Source organism: Pelobates fuscus, chromosome 5 (genome assembly GCF_036172605.1).
Source record: "Pelobates fuscus isolate aPelFus1 chromosome 5, aPelFus1.pri, whole genome shotgun sequence".
NCBI lineage: Eukaryota > Metazoa > Chordata > Amphibia > Anura > Pelobatidae > Pelobates > Pelobates fuscus.
In genome coordinates, this window is record NC_086321.1 from 239882522 (window position 1) to 239906958 (window position 24437).

Genomic DNA, 24437 nt, shown 5'->3' on the forward strand with positions numbered 1-24437 from the left:
AGGGTGAGCGAGAAACCCAAAATCGGAGTCTGCTCTGCATGAATCACGCTGATCATGCTCACTCTCTTCTCCACCTGCCAGGATATTGCAAGGTGAAGAGATGTTCCAACTGCACATGTGTAAATCTGTTAGATGCATACCAATGCACTTTTCTAGCATTGCTAGAAATGGTACACAGATTAGTTAAATCAGTGTCCTCTCTAAAATGGGTGTGTAATCATAAGAAAGAAGAAGCAGGTGAATATGAAAAAAATTTATTTGCCTATTTTCTGTTCGTTTTTGTTTTTAGCTTGCACAGTAAAGCTTTTGTCATTCAAAGCTAAAGCTTTTGAATAAGACAGTTGTCTCAAAGTGATTTTTGTCCTTTAATATAATCTTAGTGTGTATGTGTAATTTGCTTTTTGAATCATCTTCGCTCTGCTTCTCTCTTTTTAGCGTGGATGCACTGAAATGTGGTGAAAATGAAGATTTGGATCCCCAGAATATACCCGAAGACAGTAACCTAGTAACATTGGGGTAACAACCAACATAAAGTTGCCTATATTTACGTAATTGTAGCCATTAACTGGTATATTACAAGTGAATATGGAAGTCAGAAATGTAAATTTTTATTTCACTAGCACATTATATGTATGCCATTTGTAATTAAGTAAAGGAATCCCCCATCCCCCTTCCCTCCTAAATATACTAATCTTATCCTATATGCAGCACCGCGGGAATCTGCTGATGCTGATTAGGCCCCCAATCCGCCTCTTTGGCTGACATCACTCAGAAGTGATGATCTCAGCCAATCCAATGCTCTTTTATGGGATTCTGATGACTCAGCCAAGGAGGTGGGGGCGGAGCCAAACCCCACCCTGGCCAATCTGCATCTCCTCATAGAGATGCATTGAAACATTGCATCTCTATGAGGAAAGTTTAGCGTCTCCATGCAGAGTTTGGCCGTCTGAGGAGTGGCCACTGGAGGTGTTCTTGGGCTGTAGTTTTTTCCTCTAAAAAGGCAGTGTTTATAGCAAAAAGCCTGCAGGCACATAGTATAGACACCAGAACAACTATGCTTTTTAGCGTGGATGCAATGAAATGTGTTGTTCTGGTGTCTATTGTGTCCCTTTTAAAATCATTTATTTCAAATACTGTAAGCCTGCAGTTTGACTGGATAGGCAACCTTTAAAAAAGGTACTGGTTGACTGACTGTGTCTTCTATTCGCTATTCTTTATTTAGTATTCGAAGGAAGGTAGTGGAAAGACGGAAAGCCATGGTTTATGATCATGCTTGCCGACAAGAGACACTTCGTTATGAAATGGTAAGTCTCTGGTACCACATATCCATCCTCTGTTTTTATTGAAAACAAAGCAGAAACTGTTAAGTAATTCAACGTGATCATCTTCATAATAATAATTTTACCATTTTATTTATTTAAGGAATATCATGCTTTGGGAAAGAGGCCTCAAGATTCCTCAAATATGATAGAAGAAGGAGAACTGCTCCTCACACTAAATATTATGTATCCAGTCATATTTCAGAAGGTTTGAAATAAACATTCTATCAGCAATATAAATTCCCAGCACATAAAACATCATTTAAAACAAGAGAAACCTGAATATTGTTACCTGCAATGTTAATAACATATTTATTGTATGTTATTTTTTTATATATTTTTTTTTATCTGATGCACCAAAGTCAGCCTATTTCTTTTGTCAAATTAATTTTAAACCAATATATATAACCATTTGTCTTGCTGATGTGTAATCACTGGATGGTGAAATGTGATCAATAAGGGGTTTAATAATAGGAGATGAGTTGCTTTTAAAGAAAAGAGAGGATAAACAAAAAAAAGTTATAATTTCATAGAATAAAGGAATTGCGTACTTTAAAGGGGGAAGGTGTCCTTAGGTCTTGTACTGAATGTTGGCTAGATTAACTGTAAGCTAGTTCACTGCAACAATAAAATTTTGCATTGGAATATACTATTTTGTTTTTCTTTGATTCTATACAATTTGCATGCATTGCTATGCATTAACTCTCATGAAGATATTTGTCCCAAATGTCATTCTTCACGTCACATTATAAGCATACCATCAAACATTTCAAGAAGTGTGGCCAGGGGGAGGAGCCACTTAGGTAACTTCAGTGTTTATGTAACTGAAAGGGCAAATTGAAACAGGAACAAAGTATATATTATATACAAGGCTATTTTTTTATTTTCTCTAACACCTTCTTGAACATAAACAGGATATTGAACATGACCACAAAACGATGTTTGTATATTTCAGCACAAAGATTACAAACCTTATGCAACCATGCTGGTCTTGGGTAGCCAGAAACTCACAGAGCTGCGGGATGCTATGAAGTGCGTCAGCGATTTGCAGATTGGAGGAGAGTTCAGCAGAAACCCTGACCTAGCCCCTGAAAACATTTGCAAGGTACCAGTTAGGGCTTAGGGTTTATCTTCTACTTGTATATTTGATATTTTTAAGGGACACTATAGTCACCAGAAGAACTACAGCTTATTGAATTTGTTCTGGTGAGTAGAATCATTACCTTCAGGCTTTTTGCTGTAAACACTGTCTTTTCTGAGAAAATGCAGTGTATACATTACAGCCTAGTAATAGCTCCACTGGCCAATCCTCAGATGGCTACTGCTTTTTCTTCCAGAAAATAAATAAAAACACCACACCATATTTTGCTTTCCATAATTACTGTTTATATGTGTTTTATAGTAAAGGAGCAGGGCCTTTTTCATTTGTGTGTCATGCATTTGCTGGTTTATAGCCCTGTTGTAAAGTGTAATGCTGAAAAACTGTACTACAATATGATCTTGTATGCAAAGATTGCATTCAAAATGACATTACATAACAAACTTGCTATATTTTTCCTCCAATTATGTCCTCTATATCAGGGTTTTGAGAGGAACACAAAACATTATATTCTGGGGTACAAGAGTAAGATGGCTCCGGGAGTGCAAGACTGCAATAGTTGTATGTCACCAGTAAAAAGTCAAGATGAAAACTCCGCATTCCTTTGTTTCATCCGATTTGCCTGAATAATAAAGGTTGTGTTTATTATATCTGTGGGCTCACTGAAGCCCAAAGTTACAAGATGGAAATCAAAATGGTACTTAAAGCACAGTCCTAAAAGTTAGTAGAGTGAGACAGACCGGGCCATTCTCTAAAGTGAGATTTCATCAAAGTGAATTTCAAATGCTGTCAGTTTGGCTACTCTGGACTTAAATTTGAAATTCACTTAGAATTCTCCCTAAATGACCATGTGTGTAATCTGTGGTGGGGGTACAGCTTAGTTGTTATTTCAGTGTCATTTCCAGCATAGTACTTGCATTAGTTAGTCTAATATGAAAGTTCTAGATTGTACTTTTTATTTTTTTTATAACTGGTTATTCTTTATTTTTTCTCCTTAAAGGACCTTTTTAAATCTGCATTCTTCTATTTTGAAGGCATATTCTATAACGACATGAGATATCCTGAATGCAAAGATCTGAGCAGGTTAGTATTAGGTTCTAGTATTCTTCATTTATCCACTTAATTAAAGGATCACTATAGTGTCAGGAAAACAAAGCGTTTTTCCTGACACTATAGTGCCCTTAGGACCCCCCCTCCCTCAGGGTCCCCCCTCCCGTGGCAGTTAAAACCTCTTCAGCAGCTTACCTTAATCCAGCACCGGGCTCCCTTGGCGCTGGTGACCTTTCCTCCCCCGCCGACATCGGCTCCCGAGTGGAGCGGCAATGGCCGCACGTGCATTCAAACAGTCCATAGGAAAGCATTTCTCAATGCTTTCCTATGGACGTTCTGCACACTGGATGCGAATTTCGCATCCAGCGTCGCAGAAGCGCCTCTAGCGGCTGTCAGGAAGACAGCCACTATTGGTTAGATTAACCCCTAATGTAAACATAGCAGTTTCTCTGAAATGTTTACAGCTGAAGGGTTAAAACCTGGGGGACCTGGCACCCAGACCATTTCATTGAGCTGAAGTGGTCTGGGTGACTATAGTATCCCTTTTAAAATAAAAGAAATACTTCATATAAATGGATTTTTTTTTTTAAATAAAATATATAATATACAAGTTTTCAACTCTCATATAATATACATTGATGAACCCTACACCTTCTTTATTTCAAAGTAAAATATATTATAAAAAGAATTGTAAATAAAAAGAATAAATATAACCTTGTTTTATGTTTTTACCTGTGAAATCTATTACGTCTTCTCCTGAGTAGCAAAGAACCTTTTGTGTTTTGACATTTGTTGTTCTATCATTTGTAGAAATACCATTGATTGGGCAGAATCCCGTGACAGAGGCTATGGAAAATTTCAGAGTGCTAAAATGGAGGATTACACATTTAATGACTTGCGAATAAAAATTGGTTTCCCTTACTTGTATTGCCATCAAGGAGACTGTGAACACATTGTTACAATAACCGATATAAGGTGGGAAGTATGTGAAGGCAAGGCACAATGCCTGTTGAATTAGGTTATAGAAACAAATCATTGTTAATAGTTATTGCAATGTTATGGATTTCCTTTGATACATCAGCAACCAGCGCCATATTGGTGGCTGAGCAAAAAATAGATAAAAAAATCATTGCCTTGTACAGTCATGTTATTAAAAGGGACACTATATAGTCACGAGAACTGCTACAGCTTAACGGAACACTATAGTGTCAGGAAAACAAACCAGTGTTATTAGGTCCCCCCTCTCTTGGAGCCCCCCTCCTGCTGAGCTAAGGGGGTAAAAACCCCTTCAGCCACTTACCTTAGTCCAGCGCCGGGTTCTCTCGGCACTGGTGACCTCACCTCCCCCTGCCGACGTCCGCTCCTGAGTGGAAACTCCTATGGACGTCCAGCGTGAGTTCAATGCGATTTTTGCATTGAGGAACACGGAAGCAGCCTCTAGTGGCTGTCAGGGAGATAGCCACTAGAGGCTGGATTAACCCTCAATGTAAACATAGCAGTATTCCTGAAACTGCTATGTTTTCAGCTGCAGGGTTAAAACTAGGGGTACCTGGCACCCAGACCACTTTCATTGAGCTGACGTGGTCTGGGTGCCTGTAGTGGTTCTGGTGTCCTAGCATTGTAAACACATCCGTTTCAGAGATAAGGGGTGTAACAAGAAATTGCTGCCTTGTTACACCTCTAGTGGCTGTTACTCAGACATCCACTAGAGTTGCTTCCTGTGTTAGTGCTGCACAGTCACTGGCGTTTAGTATCTCCATGCTCTATATGGAGACGCTGAACTTTCTCTAGGAGATGCTAAATGGCGCAGTGCTGTTTTTCTTAAGGAAAAGAACTGTTTTGGCTCAGATCATCACAATTGATGATCTGAGCCATGGAGGTGGGGCCAGCCACGGCGTTGGAGAAAAGGTGAATAAAATCACCCTTGATCTCCAGAGAGAGAGGCCAAGACTGAAGTTTCTCAAATTCAATCTTGTACAGATCCATTCAGGCTGTTGCCCAAAAGAAGGTAAGAAACAATTGGAGTTTATTTCCAATTGTGCCACAAAACGGAACGCCTAAACTCCAAGGTGTTAGTCAGATTTCTCTTTAGGTTAGGAAGCTGTTTAAATGTAAATCTTTTTAATTTTGTGGAGAATTTGCATATTTTTTGATCACACGCATGTGTAATTAATTTATTCTTATTTATTTTTACCCTTTCTGTTCTATAAAGGTTTATACATTGGTGTGCATGTGTAATAACGGATTTATTTTTACCCTTTTTTTTTTTTTTTTTTTTTTAAAGGCTGATACATTATGAAGACTGCCTGGATAGAACTCTTTACCCATTGCAAGTCAAGAAACATTGGTTCTGGACTAGAAAGTGCTATGTGTGTAAAATTTATACTGCTAAGTAAGTTGATATATGGATTTACTTGCCATAAATACATCACATTCTGAAGGCTTATACTGTAGGGATAGGCCGATATTCTGGATTTTGGCAAATATCAGTATAGGGAGAGGAGAGGGACAATAAGGGACAGGGGAGGGAGGAGAGGACACTAGTGGACAAGGAGGGGAGGTGGGGGGAAAGGTTACACTAGGGAACAGGGAGAGGAACACTATGTAGAAATTTAATTTTTTTTTTTTTTTTTTAAACTGTAAATGTACAGAATATCGGTAAATTATTGGCTATCGGCCTAAAAGTTCACAGATTATCGGTATCTGCTTTAACCCCTTAAGGACAGGACGGTTCAGGACCGTCATCGGCATTTTTCCATTGCCGACCGACGACGGTCCTGAACCGTCCTAACTTTAAGATGTACTTACCCGATTGCTGTCGTTCCCCCGGCGGCGATCGGCGGTGCTCCCGTTGTGGGGAGACTGCCTGCAGCCCAGACAGTCTCCCCATGGCGGATTAGGACCCCTGGGGCCATGTGATCGCTCAACAGGGCGACCACATGGTCACAATAGGTGTCCATGTGTCTGCCTGCAGGGGGACTGTCTGTGCTGACAGGCAGTCTCCCTGCATGTGTAAAATCATAAAAAACAATTAAGTTAAAGTTAATAAAAGAAAAATATTATTATATATGTGTATATGTATATATGATATATAGACATATTATACCTATATAATATATGTCTATATATAATGTCATGCTAAGTGTATTTTTATATTAATATGTACATATATTAATATAAAAATACACTTATAATTAAATTACACACGTATATATAATATATATAATAACTATATATATATATATATATATATATATATATATATTGTGTGTATATATATTATACAATACAAATAATAAGTAATTTAAATTAAATTAAACATGTAAAAATAATAATAAAAATGTAAAAAAAATTATATATCTATACGAAATTTTATTCTAACTGTATTTTGATATTAATATATATATTTATATCAAAATACACTTAGAATGAAATTGTGTATATATATCTATGTATAAATAAATCTATGTATAAATAAAAAGAATACGAAGTATTCATAAGAATACGAAGTATTCATATGTCCATATACAAAATTACATAAATAATTATATAAATATACACGTAGACTTAAAATATATAAATATGCATATATATTTAAATTTTACGTGCGTATTTATGTAATATTTTTACATAATTAAGTAATTTTATTGATTGAAATTTAAGGGACCTGCCTGCCAACCCAGGCCGAAAGTCCAGAGAATTTAATTTGCTATCACTGTATTTTACCCTGTAACGTTCTACAACACCCTAAAACCTGTACATGGGGGGTACTGTTTTACTCGGGAGACTTTGCTGAACACAAATAATAGTGATTCAAAACAGTAAAACATATCACAGCGATGATATTGTCAGTGAAAGTGACTTTTTTTGCATTTTTCACACACAAACAGCACTTTTACTGATGATATAATTGTTGTGATACATTTTCCAGTTTTGAAACACTAATATTTGTGTTCAGCAAAGTCTCCTGAGTATAACAGTACCCCCTATGTACAGGTTTTATAGCGTTTTTGAAAGTTACAGGGTCAAATATATGGGTCAAATATTTTTACATTGAAAATGGCCAGGTTGGTTACGTTGCCTTCGAGAGCGTATGGTAGCCCAGGAATGAGAATTACCCCCATGATGGCATACCATTTGCAAAAGAAGACAACCCAAGGGCAAATGGGGTATGTCCAGTCTTTTTTTAGTAACCACTTAGTCACAAACACTGGCCAAAATTAGCGTTCAATTTAGTTTTTTACTTTTTTCACACACAAACAAATATGAACGCTAACTTTGGCCAGTGTTTGCGACTAAGTGGCTACTAAAAAAGTCTGGACATACCCCATATTGAATACCCTGGGTTGTCTACTTTAAAAAAAAATATGTACATGTGGGGTGTTATTCAGCGATTTATGACAGATAATAGTGTTACAATGTCACTATTGATACATTTTAAAAATGTCTGTTTTGAAACCGCAATATCCTACTTGTACTTATAGCCCTATAACAGGGGTAGGCAACCTACGGCACTAGTGCCATGCACGGCACTCGAGGTGTCTTTCCACGGCACTCAAGGCTGCTAGAGCCAAACAGGGTCTGGCCTATCAGGAGTCTCAGTGAAACTTCAGATATCTGCTAATACAAAGAGGTAGTGAAGGACAATCCTCAATTTATGCATTGCAGCACTTAGAGGAAGTGATCTCAGATCACTTCCTCCCAGCACTTGTGAATGGGAATCCACACTGTAGTAGAGCAGCCCACAGCTGATGTTGCAGCTCCTGTCCTTGACCTGTACCTGCCCAGGCTGGTCCCCACTGGAACCCAGGGAAGCCACCCACACTGCTAGATATACACAGACCTGCAGAATAAGCCTCCCCTCATACAAATAATACGAACAGCCCACACACAAACATACACACAATCCCCACAAACGCAACACCACTAACAATCTACATACATGCACACAATCCCACATGCAGCCTCTCACGTGCAAAACCCCAAACAGCCCCCACACACTACCAAACACACAATGTGACATATCCATCTACACACAATTCCACAAGCAGCCCTCATACACAGCCCACATTCATATGTATCATACACGATACCATAAACTACTAATGCACATATACAATATAATAGCTCATATACGTACAAATACAACGATACAAAGCAATTACAGTATAAATAACTCAAGCAGAATACGTCAGCACACACACCTCAATTTAAAAAAATAGGATCGGCAGGGCCGTTTGAAGGAATTTGGGGGCCCCAAGCAAAATGGACATGGTGCCCCTCCCGCACGCAAAGCCTACAGGAACCACAGCATAGCCATACAGTTTAAGTTCACCCACACTTTATATAAATAAAAAAGGTTTACAGTGCAAATACTGCTGTTGCATATAATGTGCATAAAACTTGAACATTTTCAACAATTGAAAATTCCCTGTGTTCTCCTCATCTTCCCTTCTTCTCACCCCCCCTCCCTGTGTTCTCCTCACCCCCTCCCTGTGTTCTCCTCATCTCCCCTTCTCCTCACCCCCTCCCTGTGTTCTCCTCATCTCCCCTTCTCCTCACCCCCTCCCTGTGTTCTCTTCATCTCCCCTTCTCCTCACCCCCCCTCCCTGTGTTCTCCTCATCTCCCCTTCTCCTCACCCCCCCTCCCTGTGTTCTCCTCATCTCCCCTTCTCCTCACCCCCTCCCTGTGTTCTCATCTCCCCTTCTCCTCACCCCCCTCTCCCTGTGTTCTCCTCATCTCCCCTTCTCCACCCCCTCTCTGTGTTCTCCTCATTTCCCCTTCTCCTCACCTCCCTCCCTGTGTTCTCCTCATCTCCCCTTCTCCTCACCCCCCTCCCTGTATTCAACTCATCTCCCCTTCTCCTCACCCCCCTCCTTGTGTTCTCCTCATCTCCCCTTCTCCTCACCCCCTCCCTGTATTCTCCTCATCTCCCCTTCTCCTCACCCCCTCCCTGTGTTCTCCTCATCACCCCTTCTCCTCACCCCCTCCCTGTGTTCTCCTAATCTCCCCTTCTCCTCACCCCCCTCCCTGTGTTCTCTTAATCTCCCCTTCTCCTCACCATCCCCCTCCCTGTGTTCTCCTAATCTCCCCTTCTCCTCACCTCCCCCTCCCTGTGTTCTCCTAATCTCCCCTTCTTCTCACCTCCCCCCTCCCTGTGTTCTCCTCATCTCCTCACCCCCCCGTGTTCTTCTTACACTTCCCCCCTCCGTGTTCTTCTTACTCCTCCCCCCTCCATATGTTCTTCTTACTACTCTCCCCCCTCCCCATGTTCTTCTTACTCCCCTCCCAGGTGTCCTTCTTACTCCCCCGCCTATGTTCTTTTTACTCCCCCCCTCCCTCCCTCCCTCCCTATGTTCTTCTCACCTCCCCTTCCCTGTAGCGTGGCCGAGCTCAGGGTGCACTTCCTGTCAGTCTGGCCGGGAACAGGAAACTAAATCTCCTGTACTGCGTGGTACCCAGCCGGACTGACAGGAGGAAGAGGAGCTCGGCCACGCTACAGGGTAGGGGAGATGACGAGAGAGGCAGTGCTGCAGCCGCCTGAGGCTCTCTATAGAGCGCTCAGGCGGCTGCAGCCTTATAGAAATGGCCGGCCCTGCTTGGGGGCCCAGGCCAGCTCGGGGCCCCAAGCAATTGCTTGGTTAGCTTGCCTGGTAGCAACGGGCCTGAGGATCGGCACCCTACGGGACATCACAATCCTATATCGGCACAGTGCTGCTAAAAGGTTGCCTACCCCTGCCCTATAACATGCAAAAAAATAGCAAAAAGCATGTAAACACTGGGTATTTTTAAACTCAGGACAACATTTTTAATCTATTTAGCAGTTTTTTTTCATTCGCTTTTGTAGATGAGTAAAAGATTTTTCACATAAAAGTAAAAAAACATGTATTTTTTTAAAATTTTCCATCATATTTTTAAAAAATTAAATTACATGAGATTATATAAATAATGGTATGTAAAGAAAGCCCATTTTGTCCTGAAAAAAAAAAATATAATTTGTATGGGAACAGTAAATGAGAGAGCGGAAAATTACAGCTAAACACAAACACCACAAAAGTGTAAAAAGATGCCTGGTCGCAAATGTACAACATCGCAAAAACAGTCCGGTCCTTAAGGGGTTAAAAATTCAATATCGGTTGATCCCTAGTTTATAGACACTCATTCAGATTTGGTGATGATGAAAAAGTTTACCTTTCTTCTTGTATTCAGCAAAGTCTCATGAGTACAACAGTACCCCCCATTAACAGATTTTACGGTGTTTTGGAAAGTTAGAAGGTCAAATAAAGCACATTCCATTTTTCAGGTTTTTCACATTGAAATTGGCCAGATTAGTAATGTTACCTTTGAGACTGTGTGGTAGCCCAGGAATGAGAATTACCCCCATGATGGCATACCATCTGCAAAAGTGCACAACCCAAGGTATTGCCTTATATTTGACTATTCAACTTTCCAAAACACCATAAAACCTGTACATGGTGGGTACTGTTATACTTGGGAGACTTCACTGAACACAAACATAAGTGTTTCAAAACAGTAAAAACGATTACAACAATAATATAGTCAGATAAAGTGCTGTTCGTGTGTGAAAAATGCAAAAAACTTAACTTTTACTGAAAATATTTGTGTTCAGCGAATTCTCCTGAGCAAAACAGTACCCCCATGTCCAGGTTTTATGGTGTCTTGGAAAGTTACAGGGTTAAATTATAGTGTTTGCGAATTAAATTCTCTGCACGATTTGCCTGGGTTGTCAGGCACGGTTGTCAGGCACGGCAATCAAATATTAATTAAATAACATAAAGATTATTTAAATATACACGTAGAATTTTAATATATATATTTATTTGCAGTTATTTATATATAGATTGTCATTATAAGTGTATTTTGTTATATATATTTTAATAACAAAATACTGTTAGAATGAAATTACATATGTATATATCATTTAATTTATTTTTAAATATTGTAATTATATGTGTATATATATATATACAAAATATATATGTATTTTATATATTCATTAGAAGTGTATTTTAATACTAATATATGTACTTATATTAACATTAAAATACACTACGTATGACGTTACACACACACACACATAATTTTTTTTATTTATTTTTTTTTATAATTCTTTATTTTTGTTGTGCATTGCATTACAGAGATGTATAATTGACATTTTTAGCAATATAAACAGTGTGATATCGTACGTGTTACACATATATAGTGATTGTGATTATGCACATTTGTGTTTATGTTTATCATGGGTGGATCCCTAGAGGGCTATTAGCGAGTATGGTACATGGTATATTGGTGTTGTCTGTTCAAGCCCCGGGAGGTTGGTTCATGAGGTGCATGTTCCTAAGGCAATGTAGGGGTTTACAAGTCGGTCGTGTTCGCTTATGTGTGAGCAAGTTTAGAAACATGCACAGGTCTAGGGTTAAATCGTGTGGTTTCCTGCACTTGGGTGCCTATATTGTGTGTGCTGCTCTCCGTTGTGGCGGGGGTGACTACCTATGCCTACCTTTGTGCATGGCTTAGCCCTGCGGTGGAGGTGTTACCCCTGACCAAGGGGGTAGCGGGGGGGGGATGTTTGCGGTGCAGTGGTGAGTTATACGTGGCTTTATGGAACCGGACTAGGGCCTTATGTGGTACTGTTTCGAGGGTGCCTGGTCATGATGTAGTGAGCCTGGTCTCTCTATTCCTAGGGGACCCAGGTCGGTGTTTGTGTCCTCGTATGAGTGCGTCTAAGTTAATAAACGGAAAAAGAAAAAAAAAAAGGCAGTAACTGTGAACCAAAATCAAAATTAAAATTTTACAGCTTAACAACTTTGCAGCCTAAGGCTGCTGGATCAATAAGTCTCTCCAATGGGTTTGGGTTGGAGCCGGTGGCTTCCCTGCCAGTCAGGTGTCAGGCGGATGGTCGGCTGCAGTCCTTGGCACAAATGGTACCACACTGGATGGGTCCCATCCGTGGGCGTGGTTTAATCCCGCTGGGGCTGTCGTCGCATTCGGTATGTCCAGTGTTGCGAGGAATGCAGGTATATCAGTCCCAGTGCTCAGTTTTTGGACGGTCCCTTTGTGTGAGACGAGGAGGGTTCGTGGCGTTCCCCACCTGTAGGATACTCCTGCTGCCCGCAGTTGGGTGGTGACCGGGTTCATGGATTTTCGCCATTGAAGTGTGGCTTTGGATAAGTCCTGGTAGAAGGACAATTGCGCGTCCTCAAATGCAAGTGGGGTCTTATTCCTTACCGCTGTCATTATTTGCCCCTTATCTTGTGGCAGTGCGCAGTGGAGTATGACGTCGCTGGGCGTTGTAGAAGTGGTTGTGGTGGGCGTCGGTAGGCGGTATAGCCCAGCAATGGTGATTTTTTTCGCGGTAGCGGGTGGCAGCACCGAAGCCAGCAGCCTTCTCACATAATGTGGTAGTTCCTCCTGGGAGACGGTGGCCGGTATGCCCCTTATCTTTACGTGGTTGCGGCGGTATCTGTCTTCCTGCGCCGCTACTTGTAGTGAGAGCGCCTGTTGGGCTGCTTGTAGGTGGAGTATAGATGCTTGCATGGTAGAGGTGTCTTGGCGTAGCTCTTTAATACCTGCTTCAGTTGTCTCTATTCTGCCTGTCAGTTGTTGTATAGATGTTTTTAGAATGGGCAGTTCAGTAGTGAGGAGGCTTTGAATATCCTGCAGCATTGTGTATAGGATTTGGAGGTCCTGTTTGGTTGCAGGCTCAGTAGTACCTGCTGAGGTTGTGGGCTGTTGCTGCATATCCTCCGGTGGGCTCTGAGTCTGAGGTGTGAGAGGTGCAGCTGTGTGGGGAGCCCCTGCTGGAGTGTGATTTTCGGCGGCCGCCATCTTGGCTGGAGTGTGCCGCTGGAGCATAGTGTAGGTTTCTGGTTCCTGTGCCCCATGGATGTATAGGCAGGTGCTGTATGCGGCGACCACCACTCCGCTGCGTCTCCCGCAAGATCCCCGCTCCAGAGGTACTCGAGGCCGCGGTCTGTGGGCCCGCAGTAGGCCCCGGTCTTGCGTTTCGCCTTAAGGTGTTTCGGGGAGTATTGGAAGGGCATCAAGGGATTCTGTGGGGTGTCCCCCGGCAGTATCTGTTGTTGGCAGGGTCGGATGGTAGATAGGCGCTAAGATTAGACTTAGATTGATTTTAGAATTCACGGAGCTGGGAGAAATGGCGTCCGGTCTGGTTCAGTGCCAGGCTCCGCCCCCCATAATTTATTTATTTTGACATGTTTAATGATTTTTTTTTTATTTTTATTTTTTTTAGCTCTTCCGGCCAGCAGGGGGACTGTCTGACAGCCCAGACAGTCCCTCTGCTGGCAGATCCACAGCCATCTATAGGAGCCCATGCGATCGCTCTTTGAGAGCGATCACATGGCCCCCGGGGGCCTGATTTGCCAGGGAGGCAGCCCTCCCAAAGCGGATCGCCGGGAAGGTGAGTATCTGGAGGCTCCTGGGGACTTAAGCCGTTACGGCGTTCTATGCTGCCGCAATGGCTTTAAAGCCCATTATAATAAGGACAGCATAGAACGCCGTAACAGCGTTGAGGAGTTAAAATTAAACTGCCACTTCCCAAATTCTGAATATGTTTATCATTCACCTATTATTTTTTCTTTATTTTTGGTGCATAGATAATGCATACACGCCTGCAACGCCACAGTAGCTATTGCTAGCTTTTCAGAAGACCTATAAGGACATTGGCTTGACATGCAAACAGCATTGCAAATACATTGCACATTTTTATAATATATTGAAAGTGAGCATGGGAAGCTTGAGTCAGTGCAGACACGGAAAGGTGAAACGAAGCTTGGTGACTGACTCGTCTGACAAAGTTAAACAAAAATAAATATAAATAGAGGCTGTATAACTGAGCGAGAACATTTTCCTGGGAGGCCACATTATAAAGAAAAGAGTATAAGACTAACAGACCTGGCTCTGCTCAGAGGGCAAATAGGGGAGGAGGTAAAAAAAAAAAAAGGTCAGGAGAGTATTTCCCCATGTATACACCCTATGCCTTGTATCGGTAGAGAACAGTCCCTGCCTATACAGGAGCGTGCCAGGCCTTGAGGCCCAGGTGAGAGGCTGTGCGTTTCGGTGACCAGGACCGGGGCTCTCCATGGTTTATCAGACTTGGTGCAGGGCTGTGGCTTGCTTAAAGTCGGTACCCGCCTCCGTGCCACTTTTAGTTTTGTTGAGCTACGCTGCTTGTGCTTCTTCCATGTTGGAGCCTTCAACGTCACCACCTTTTGCTGTCTCCGGTGGGGATCTGGAGCTTGTAAATGTTGTTGGCGTTCCAGTGGGGTATGCTGTGCATCACAATGGGGTTGCCTGCTAATCAACAGCTTCAAGAAGTCGTCGACGTGCTGGATTATCCTGGATTCCATATCCGAGAGTGCTTCGCTGATGGTAGGTAAACACGCGGTTTCCGCCATTTTGTGTGTGTCGTTGTGATGGCTTCCTGTTTGCAAGCACTGGGCTGCCTCCCGGGAGTGGACCGGGATAACCCCCACTGGTCCATGGGGGGGGGAAAACGGGGGTCTCGCTGTCAAGTGGTTCTCTCCAGGTCCCCCTTTGGGTACTACGCAACATCAGAGCGGAGGAAGGGAGACTTTCTGCAGCTCTTCGACTGTCACCAAGTAGGTCAGTGGGTTGCGGCATCGCAGAATTTGTCTTTGCGTTTGTACATTCGTCTTAGGGCAAATTAATAGAGGAGCTCATTTAACATGCATCTCTCCTCCATAACAGGGAGACCCCGCCCTCCATTCACACTTTTTTTTTTTCTTTTCTGAATGCATAAATACATATTGGTGAATTTACGCTCTATCCTTTAACTAAGCATCTCTGTATTGGCTGCATGTAAATCATTGTTAAAGATTTTTGCCTTTTAAACCTGTAACTGAGCATAGAGAGGAGTAAAAAAAAAAAAAAAAAGTTTGTTTAATCTCCTCCAATACACTATATGCCCTGACTGTGCCAAGGTAGAATTCCAATTATTTGTAAAGTTGATTTGGCAGTGCAAATGCAGTGTTCTCTAACCCCATACCATTTGGAAATAAAGGAACTACAGAAAATACTATTTTGATGTTTCATCCAACAAGGTCCTGAATGTTAGTGATGAATTTCAGATTTCGATTTAGTGGTTCAATTCCAAAGAAGGGATTGTTCCCCTTTAAGTTCTCAGAGGCTGCTTTTTCAGACTCTATACTCATGTACTGTGTTGTATAATATACTTGCATGGATTACATTTACTAGATTGCTCGTTTTGACCTTAAATGTGATTTTCTGTTATGCCTGCTAGCTACCATGCCAATGATGCAAATGTATTGCTAAACCTAAATACAGTGTTCCCTTCCAGTGATGTTACTATAAATGTAACTGCATGCCAGCTGACCCAGGCATAAATCACATCACAAGTAAAAACCTTAGGGAGGTTTGCAAACCTAATGCCACCTCATATATTTAACTTAATTTTAATTCTTAAGAAATTAATTTTACGTGCCATATGGCAGTATTCATTTAGTATACAGTGAATGTAAAATACTGTTTTACTTGTATACAGTCAGGCGTGATGTAGAGGGTATTACAGGAGGTATGTGAAGACTGGGTTGGGAACCAATAACAGTCCAGGATTTAAGGATTACCCAATTGTATCTAAGGTGTTTTTAGGAGAAAAAAAAAAGGAAAAACACTTTAGACACAACTGGGTAATCCCTAAATCCTGGACTGTTAGGGGGTACTTGAGGACTGGGTTGGGAACCACTGGTGTATGAGAACCTCTCATTTTAGCATTGATCCTACACCTGAACTGACTTCATCACTGGGAATCAGAACTTAAAGCCTGTAATGAACATTTTCACTTATCTTAAATCACTCCCATATACACCATGTATCACAAAGATACATGATGTAATCAATCTAAAATATAGAGATTTTTCTTCTCCATTCCAGCGCCACCTTGTGGTTGTAACTTTGTGTAACACCCACCTCCTGGCCGTCCTCTGCTCCTCCTGGTCTCTTCTTTGAATTGCCCTGGTGTGATGTATTGTTGGCACGTTTGCTTCGTTGCTGGGATCGAAACGGAGTGACATCATGTTACTCCATTCTTATACTCCCTAGCCAGCAATAGAAGCCACAGCTAGGGAGTTTCCTTAACTGGGTCATGTATTTTTAATTTTGTAACAAAAATAACTCAATTACACATTTTGCATTTATTACAACATAACACCATTTTTCTAGCACTATTTATCTGCCCTATCTCCCCACAAAATGGTTTATGCACATGAATCTAAAAAAAACCCAAATAAAATCCCCCTTTCTTTACAAAATCCATTTTTTTTTTTACATATGTCATAAAGGCACAAAGGAAAGAAGACAAAGTACTTGGTTAAATTGTAGTAGAAACACTATAGCTCTGAGGTGTATGTGTGTGTTTCACAGATGTACTGTTATGCCAGTAATGTACAAAGGTATGGTTTTAATTTTGTTAAATATATTTTTCTTACTTTCTAGGTGGGTAACAAATGAGGACAGCCTCGCTCCAGATGACCCTTGCTTTTTTTGTGATGTTTGCTTCAGAATGATACACTATGACACAGAAGGCAATAAACTGGGAAAATTTTCAGCTTATCCTTACGTTGACCCAGGAACGTTTAACTAAAGACTGAACAATGTGATTGCATTACATAAAATGAGACATCTAATCTGCATCTTAATAACTTGTTAATTAAGCAACCATGGGGACTTGTTCGTATTGCAAACGAAACATAAGACTGTTTATGTATATTGTTATAATTTTTCAGAAGGAATTGCTATTTTATTTATTTTGTACTGCTTGTTTAAAAAAAAAAAAAAAATCATGTTAAAATATAGCTATTTTTCCACGGTGCACTCTTGTTTTCCAAAATGTTGATTTTTATAATTATAAAACATCTGTTTTATGTTTGGATTACTTTTTCCAGACCATACTGTAGAAACTCTAAAGTGTCTTTAGCAGATTTACAAAAAAAAAAACAGTGGAATTAGGCACACCCGGAACAGGCATTTCTTATCAATGGTGCTGCTGTAAAGACCAAAATCTATACAAAATACAGATGAAGGAACACAGCGCACATACAAATTAGTTTTACATTTTACAAGGCTACTTAGTCACCTATCTCCACATTACGCTCACTACAAATGTGTTTTTATCACATTATTTTTTTGTATGATCTTTATTTACAGTGGATTATTGAATGCACTTTAGCTTATATTAATTCACCACTGGCACTATTTAAGTAGTTGTTGGTCTCTCATGTTAAAATTAGTGTCAAACCCACCGATATTGAGGTGCTGTGATGTACTGGTGGGCTTAACACGATATGGACATATTGTGGAACTGAATCCCTATATTTGTTTGCGGAGATAGGTGATTTTAAGTAGCCTTGTATTTAATTTGTGTGTACTTTTCCTTAATCTGTATATCAGTATTTGTAGAAGGATTCTGCATATTAATCTTAAGTAAAGCCGACGAGATTGAAGGCATCCCATACTTGGTAATATGTAACTGAGGTGGAATGATTCCTAGCTTGAATCAGGGTTTCAATCATAATTTCCTGCCTCAAAGTGCTCTCATTTGCCTCATGATCCTGAGGCAGAAATGCTAGTCTCCCTTTAGCTTCTTTCTTGACACGTTAATGTGTTTCCCAAACAACATTTCTTTGAAGAAGCATTTGTGACTCTAGATCTAAGCCAAGGGGCTCTCTTAGCAGACAGGCCAAACCATGTCTCTTGAGGCTGCTATCGTAAAGTCTGCTTCAGCATAAATGTCTTGTAAGCTTTCAATGATTTAAGATCTGCTTCTACTATTTCTAATATACTTCTCTAAAGCCTCAATCCATAATTTAAGAGCACTGGAGACAGAATTTAATTTACCAGGAAAGTCACTCTCTTCTGACTTTCTCTATTCTGAGATTTAAAAAGTAGAGACTTGAAGGTTCATTCTTTGCAATTTCTTTCATGCTTAAGGATTTCAGGCCCCAAGAAATTAAAGGATCTACACAAACCAGGTCCAGTGAATCAGGAGCGGGCTGTTCATCCTCTTAAAAGGAGAAGACTTCCCTATATGCATCCAACTCCACAGAGTCATCTGAGGACTCCCGTTCAAGAGCTGGAGATCTAGGACTTTTGCATTCTTTGCCAGCCCATTAGAAACTGCCTGCTTGATGTACATCGATCAGCCACAACATTAAAACCACTGATGTGAATAACATTGATTACATCATTACAATGCCACCTGTCATGGGATGGTATATAGTAGGTAGCAAGTGAATAATAAGTTCTTGAATCTCATCTGGTGAAAGAAGGAAAAACTGGCATTTCCAAAAGGGCAAGTTTCAAAGGCCATAAAACCCATAGGAGACCTAAACATGTGTCAAAAAACCAAATGAGCCCTACAATATGCCACGGGACCACCAAGGTTAAGAATTCCCTAAAATGGGGACATTAACACAAAATACTGCAAAAAATTATCAGAAAGCAGGCTTAACCATGTATAGTTATAAAATAAAATATTTTAATCATGAATTTATATTTCCACTAAATACATTGCAGTATTGGGTAGAAAGGGCAATATAGGGCACACCAATACTTGCTACTCCTAGAGTAACTTGCAAGTCTTCCCCTGGTCACTAAAGGTAAGCCTTCAGGGAGACACCTTTTGAGCAGGGCCATATCCTGAAGCTTCCCAAGGAATAGAGGCTGAACTCACTTGGGCAGAGGAAATAACCCTCAGGTAAGCCAAAAAGAAAATGTAAAAAAAAAGTCTGACTGTTCTATATGGATAGGACAGGAAAAAACAGACTGCAGCGTGGGAGGGTTATTTGTTATTCCTATACAGGCTACACAAATCTCTATTGTACTGATTCAGTTTTAGTAGCAATTAATTTAAGCACTGTTTGTAATCGCTGCATTTGGAATTGCCATCAGATTCAACATGATCTAAATATACAGCCCAGTGTTATGACTGTCAGAAATAATACAGCAAAACCGCTTGTGTGCCAATGTTCCCAAGGATTCTCGAAATCAAAGCAGAAAACAAGTGTTGCTAAACAAAATATTTTTTTTATGATAAAAAAAAGATTGTGCTTAATACCAAACACACTTCTCCAAGCAAATTAGATTAAATCTAGCAAAATGACTGTAATCAAAAACACTATTAAATGCGTCTCTCCAGGTTCCCTGATTTTTTTTTTTAACCAGAAAAGGGCAGAACATAATAAAGTCATATGTTTAATAACAAAAAATAGTCACAGTACATACATAATAAATAGAAGTTATTTATGTCAACAACATTTCTAATATAATGTTATAGTAATGTGATTGTACTCCCCGTGAGCAAATTGATCATTTGCATTCCTTGGAAGGCCCACCAACAATGTATTTCCCTATTTTATTCCAATGGAGATACTGACGAAACCTGGATGGTTGTGGTGGGCCATGAGGAACACTACTCTGAACCATCACTAGTTTCTAAGCCAGCCCTGGAGGAGGTAGAAGGTGGAGGTTAGGCATAATTGTAGGAAGTCTAGGCGAATAATATATTTCTTATGAGAAAAAGAGAGAGCCATGAGAGATTGCATTTCACATTTACTAGAAAGTCAGAGCACACTTTGAAATAAGTAAATTTCCTTGATTCTTCCCAATACGATGTAAAGAAAAGACTGGATGCAGGGCCGGACTGGGAAGAAAATTCGGCCCGGGCATTTTTTAATTACAGAGGCCCACTAAAAAGGGGGCGGGGCCAATAGGGTGTGCTATATCACCAATGACAAGCACACCACATCACAAAGTGAGCATGTTGGTTCAATGCTCTTCCAGGGTAGATCATGCACAGAGCTCTGCTGAAGAGCTCTAGCATGACAAAAAGACCCTGTATTTGTTCTGCACAGCGCAAGCGACTTTAATAACATGCTTGCACTGTGTTTGCTTGACATTTGTCTCTGGTGTCTCCATAGATGGGATACCAGGTGACAAAAATGCTAGGAAAGCGTATTGTGCAGTGTGTGCGTGATGGGTGGTGTGTTTGCGTGATGGGTGGTGTGTGGGTAGGGTGCAGTGTGTGTATGTGCTGTGTGTGATGGGTGCTGTGATTGCGTGAGGGTGCTATATGCGTGTGAGGAAGCTGTGTGTGAGGGTGCTGTGAGTGTCAGGGGTACAGTGTGTGTGAGTGATGGTGCTGTGTCAGGGGTGCAGTGTGTGTGGGTGCTGTCAGCACCCACACACTGCACCCCTGACACTGTCAGTGTCAGGGGTGCTGTGAATGTCAGGGGTGCAGTGTGTAGTGTGTGTGTGCTGTGAGTGTCAGGTGTGCAGGGGGTATGTGTGTGTGAGGGTGCTGTGAGTGTGTAGCGTGAGTGAGTGAGGGTGCTGTGTCAGGGGTGCAGTGTGTGTGTGAGTGTCAGGGGTGCAGTGTGTGTGTGTGAGGGTGCTGTGAGTGTCAGGGTGCTGTCAGTGTCAGGGGGGCAGTGTGTGTGTGTGTTTGTGTAAGTGAGGGTGCTGTCAGTGTCAGGGGTGCAGTGTGTAAGTGAGTGAGGGTGCTGTGAGTGCCAAGTGTGCAGGGTGTGTGTGAGCAAGTGAGGCTGATGTGACTGATGTGATTATTTCCCCCCTTCTGCTTACCTTTAGCCTGGGAGGGGGGAATCCTGTTGCTGGCATCCATCCCTGGTGGTCCTAGTGGTAAGTGAACTCTAGCCTGTGAGGCTAGAGTTCACTCTCGCGAGATCCGGAGCGTTGCCATGGCAACGCTCCGAATCTCGCGAGAGGAACCCAGCGGAGCTGTAAGTAGGAGCTCCGCCGGGTCCTCTCCTGGCTCCCTCCCCCGCCGGCCGCAGGATACTCTATGTGGGCCGGTGAGGGAAATCTTTGATCTCCCCACCGGCCCGCCGTGGACTACTGCAGGGCCGGCGCTCGGGTAGCGCTGGCCCTGCAGGGGCTGGCAGGGGAGATCCTGTGATCTCCCTGCTGGCCTCGGCCCATGGCCACCGCGGCCCACCGGGCATTTGCCCTGTGTGCCCGATGGCCATTCCGGGCCTGACTGGATGAGATTGATCGATCTGAAAGATGTATACCTTTAGATTCCAAACCACAAGAGTCACTGCAGGTTCCTACAATTTTCTCTCAGGAAGACATTTTCTTTACCTGGCTATTACTTATGGCAGCACCAGCAACCCTCCCATATTTGTTCAGAACTTTTATAAGGATTGTGGGTTAGAAGGAAGAGCAGTCTTGTTCTTATGTGTTGATGTTTCATGTCCTGTTCCTGCTGGGGGTGGAGCTACCCATAAGTGATGCTGCCATGAAAATAAAATTACGGTAAGTATGATACAATTTTCTGTATTTTTCGTTATAAAGCTGATTTGTACGCTTTTTTTATTTTTCTTTTTAATGGCTGGATCTCTATCTCAATTGGAATGCAAGGGATGCATGTTTTCTTGTGTGGCTTACTTAAGGAGACTGATCTAGCACTCAATATAAGATAAATTTCATTTTTTAAAATTATTTATAAAGGATAGGTTACAATACTAACATATTTTGATCTGTGAATAAGATCAAAATTAAGTGACCCCTAGCCCTCAATAATTTCTGTTTTGGCGCCTTGGGTGGAATTTTGAGTCTTTAATCAAAACAAACATGCTTATCCATTGGGTATATAGTTTAATTCGTGATCTGGCTATGTTTGGAGTTTGAAACTTTGAGCAATCACCCAATTTCACAAAATTCTGAAGAATTGCAGTTTGTAACAAAATTAATTTCCAAGTCTACTAACTAATTCTATCTAATAGTGAAATTAAGTTAGTTTAGGCTTAGTTTAAAGGGAATCTCCAATGCCAGGAAAACAATCAGTTTTCCTGGCACTGGAGGGTCCCTCTCCCTCCCACCCACCAATCCCCGGTTATTGAAGGGGTGAAAACCCCTTCAGTCACTTACCTGAGGCAGCGGCAATGTCCCTTGTCGCTGTCTCCTCCTCCGCGCCGCTCCTCCTCTGCATTGCGTCGGCTGGTGGGCGAGACTGTTCCCGCCTACCGGCCGAGGAGATCAAATGCGCATGCGCGGCAATGCCAGCAGGGGCCCGGTCGCACGCTGAGGCGCTTTAACAGCGGGAGTGCGCCCCTTGCTTTTCGGCAGCGTCTGGGAGGAAGTGACGGCCGCGCACCACTTCCTCCCACAAAGAGAGGAGCGCGCGGGAAAGAAGAGTAGGCAGATTGGAGGGGGGCTGGCCGAGAGTGCTAGACCCCAACTCCCAACACCTTTCAGCCACCAGCAGGAAAGGTAGGAAACTGGAGGGTTGGTTTTAAAGTGTATGTCTGTGTCAGTATATCTGTCAGTGTGTGTGCGTGTCATGTTTGTGTGTCAGTATATCTGTGTGTGTGTCAGTATGTCTGTGTGTGTATCAGTATATCTGTGTGTGTGTGTATGTGTCAGTATATCTGTCAGTGTGTGTGCGTCATGCTTGTGTGTCAGTATATCTGTGTGTGTGTGTGTGTGTGTGTGTCAGTATGTGTATCAGTATATCTGTGTGTGTCAGTATGTTTGTATGTCAGCATGTCTGTGTGTGTGTGTGTCAGTATGTCTGTGTGTGTGCGCGTCAGTATGTCTGTGTGTGTGTGTATCTGTGTGTGTGTGCGTGCATTTCAGTGTGTATATATATCAGTGTGTGTGTGTGTGTGCATACATCTCAGCATTCACACACTAACACTACACACAAATACACCCCTGCATTCAAATTTTAACACTACGTACAAACACATGTCTGTGTTACACACCAAAATTATATGTAAATACACCCCTGCATTAAAAAACCAACACTACACAAATACATGCTTGCAATCACGCCAACACCACAAACAAACATATTCCATACAAAAACCTGTTTACATTCAAACACACAAAAACAGCTTAGTGCTAAATACAGACCTGCAAACATGGGTAAATGGTAGAGCCCCAGCTGTCAATGCATTCTGGAGTTGCATGACAGATGGGGATCTACCTTTTTATCACCCGTGCAACAGGGAGACCCCCCAAAACTCTTGCACCTCTCTACTTTAGGTCCGCCACTGCGTTGAGGTGGAGGACGTGATTGCATGCCTGGGGAGGGTGGACAAGGTCCAGGGGGCCCCAAGCAAATGCTTTGCCCAGGGTCCAGTCACTATTAAAGACGGCCCTGCATATATGCACAAATACGACGACACAAAGCAATTACAGAAAAAATAACACAAGCAGAATACGGCAGAATACAACATCACAATCCTATATCGGCAGTGCTGCTAAAAGGTTGCCTACCCCTGACCTAGACACTATTTTGTGAAGTTACAATGCTGTGAAAGAGACGTGACAAGTTCAGGTTTTTAAGTGTGAATTTACATGGAGAGTTTTAATGGGTTCGTATTCTATTTGTAAATATGTTAGCAGGCTTCTTTTTCCAACTACCCCAAAAAGGCATACTATTTCTTAAAGAAGACGCCCAAGGGTATTTCAAAAGGCAAATTTTGAACCTAAGCGTGGGATAATTTTTCCGTTAGCTTGTATCAAATATAGTGGTAATAAAAAATTTTTATGCCTTTTGACATACTCAATGAGTTTGTAATATATATTTTGCAAACCTTATATGTGCTACAGCAGTATAATACATCATATGTTGGTCCGCTATGTCATCTGAGTACAGCAATACCCCCGTATGTACCTTTACCAGGTATATGACAACGTTGAAGGGGCACATTTGAGACACAGCCATTTAAGTTAGAATTTTTACGCTGGGTCCATGCCCCACTTTGGAATTTTTTTTAATAGGTTGTGTTTTCCAATTACTTCACAAATGCATACTATTTCCTAAAGAAGACACCCCAGGGTGTTTTAAAAGGCATATTTGAAACCTTAGCGTGGTATCATTTTTTTCGCTAGCCTGTACCAAGTGTAGAGGTAATACGCA

The 24437-nt window shown here is 41.7% G+C and overlaps 1 protein-coding gene across 1 annotated transcript in view; it reads left to right on the forward strand.

Moving 5' to 3' along the window:
* The window catches only part of SNAPC3 (small nuclear RNA activating complex polypeptide 3), a 36399-nt gene extending 19040 nt beyond the window's left edge, over positions 1-17359 (forward strand). The window contains exons 2-9 of the mRNA XM_063457228.1: positions 436-516; positions 1223-1304; positions 1423-1527; positions 2275-2424; positions 3419-3501; positions 4279-4443; positions 5753-5860; positions 16985-17359. Coding sequence (XP_063313298.1) covers positions 436-516; positions 1223-1304; positions 1423-1527; positions 2275-2424; positions 3419-3501; positions 4279-4443; positions 5753-5860; positions 16985-17132 — 922 coding nt within the window. The 3' untranslated portion in view covers positions 17133-17359. The remainder of the gene's footprint in view (positions 1-435; positions 517-1222; positions 1305-1422; positions 1528-2274; positions 2425-3418; positions 3502-4278; positions 4444-5752; positions 5861-16984) is intronic.
* The last annotated feature ends 7078 nt before the right edge of the window (positions 17360-24437 follow it).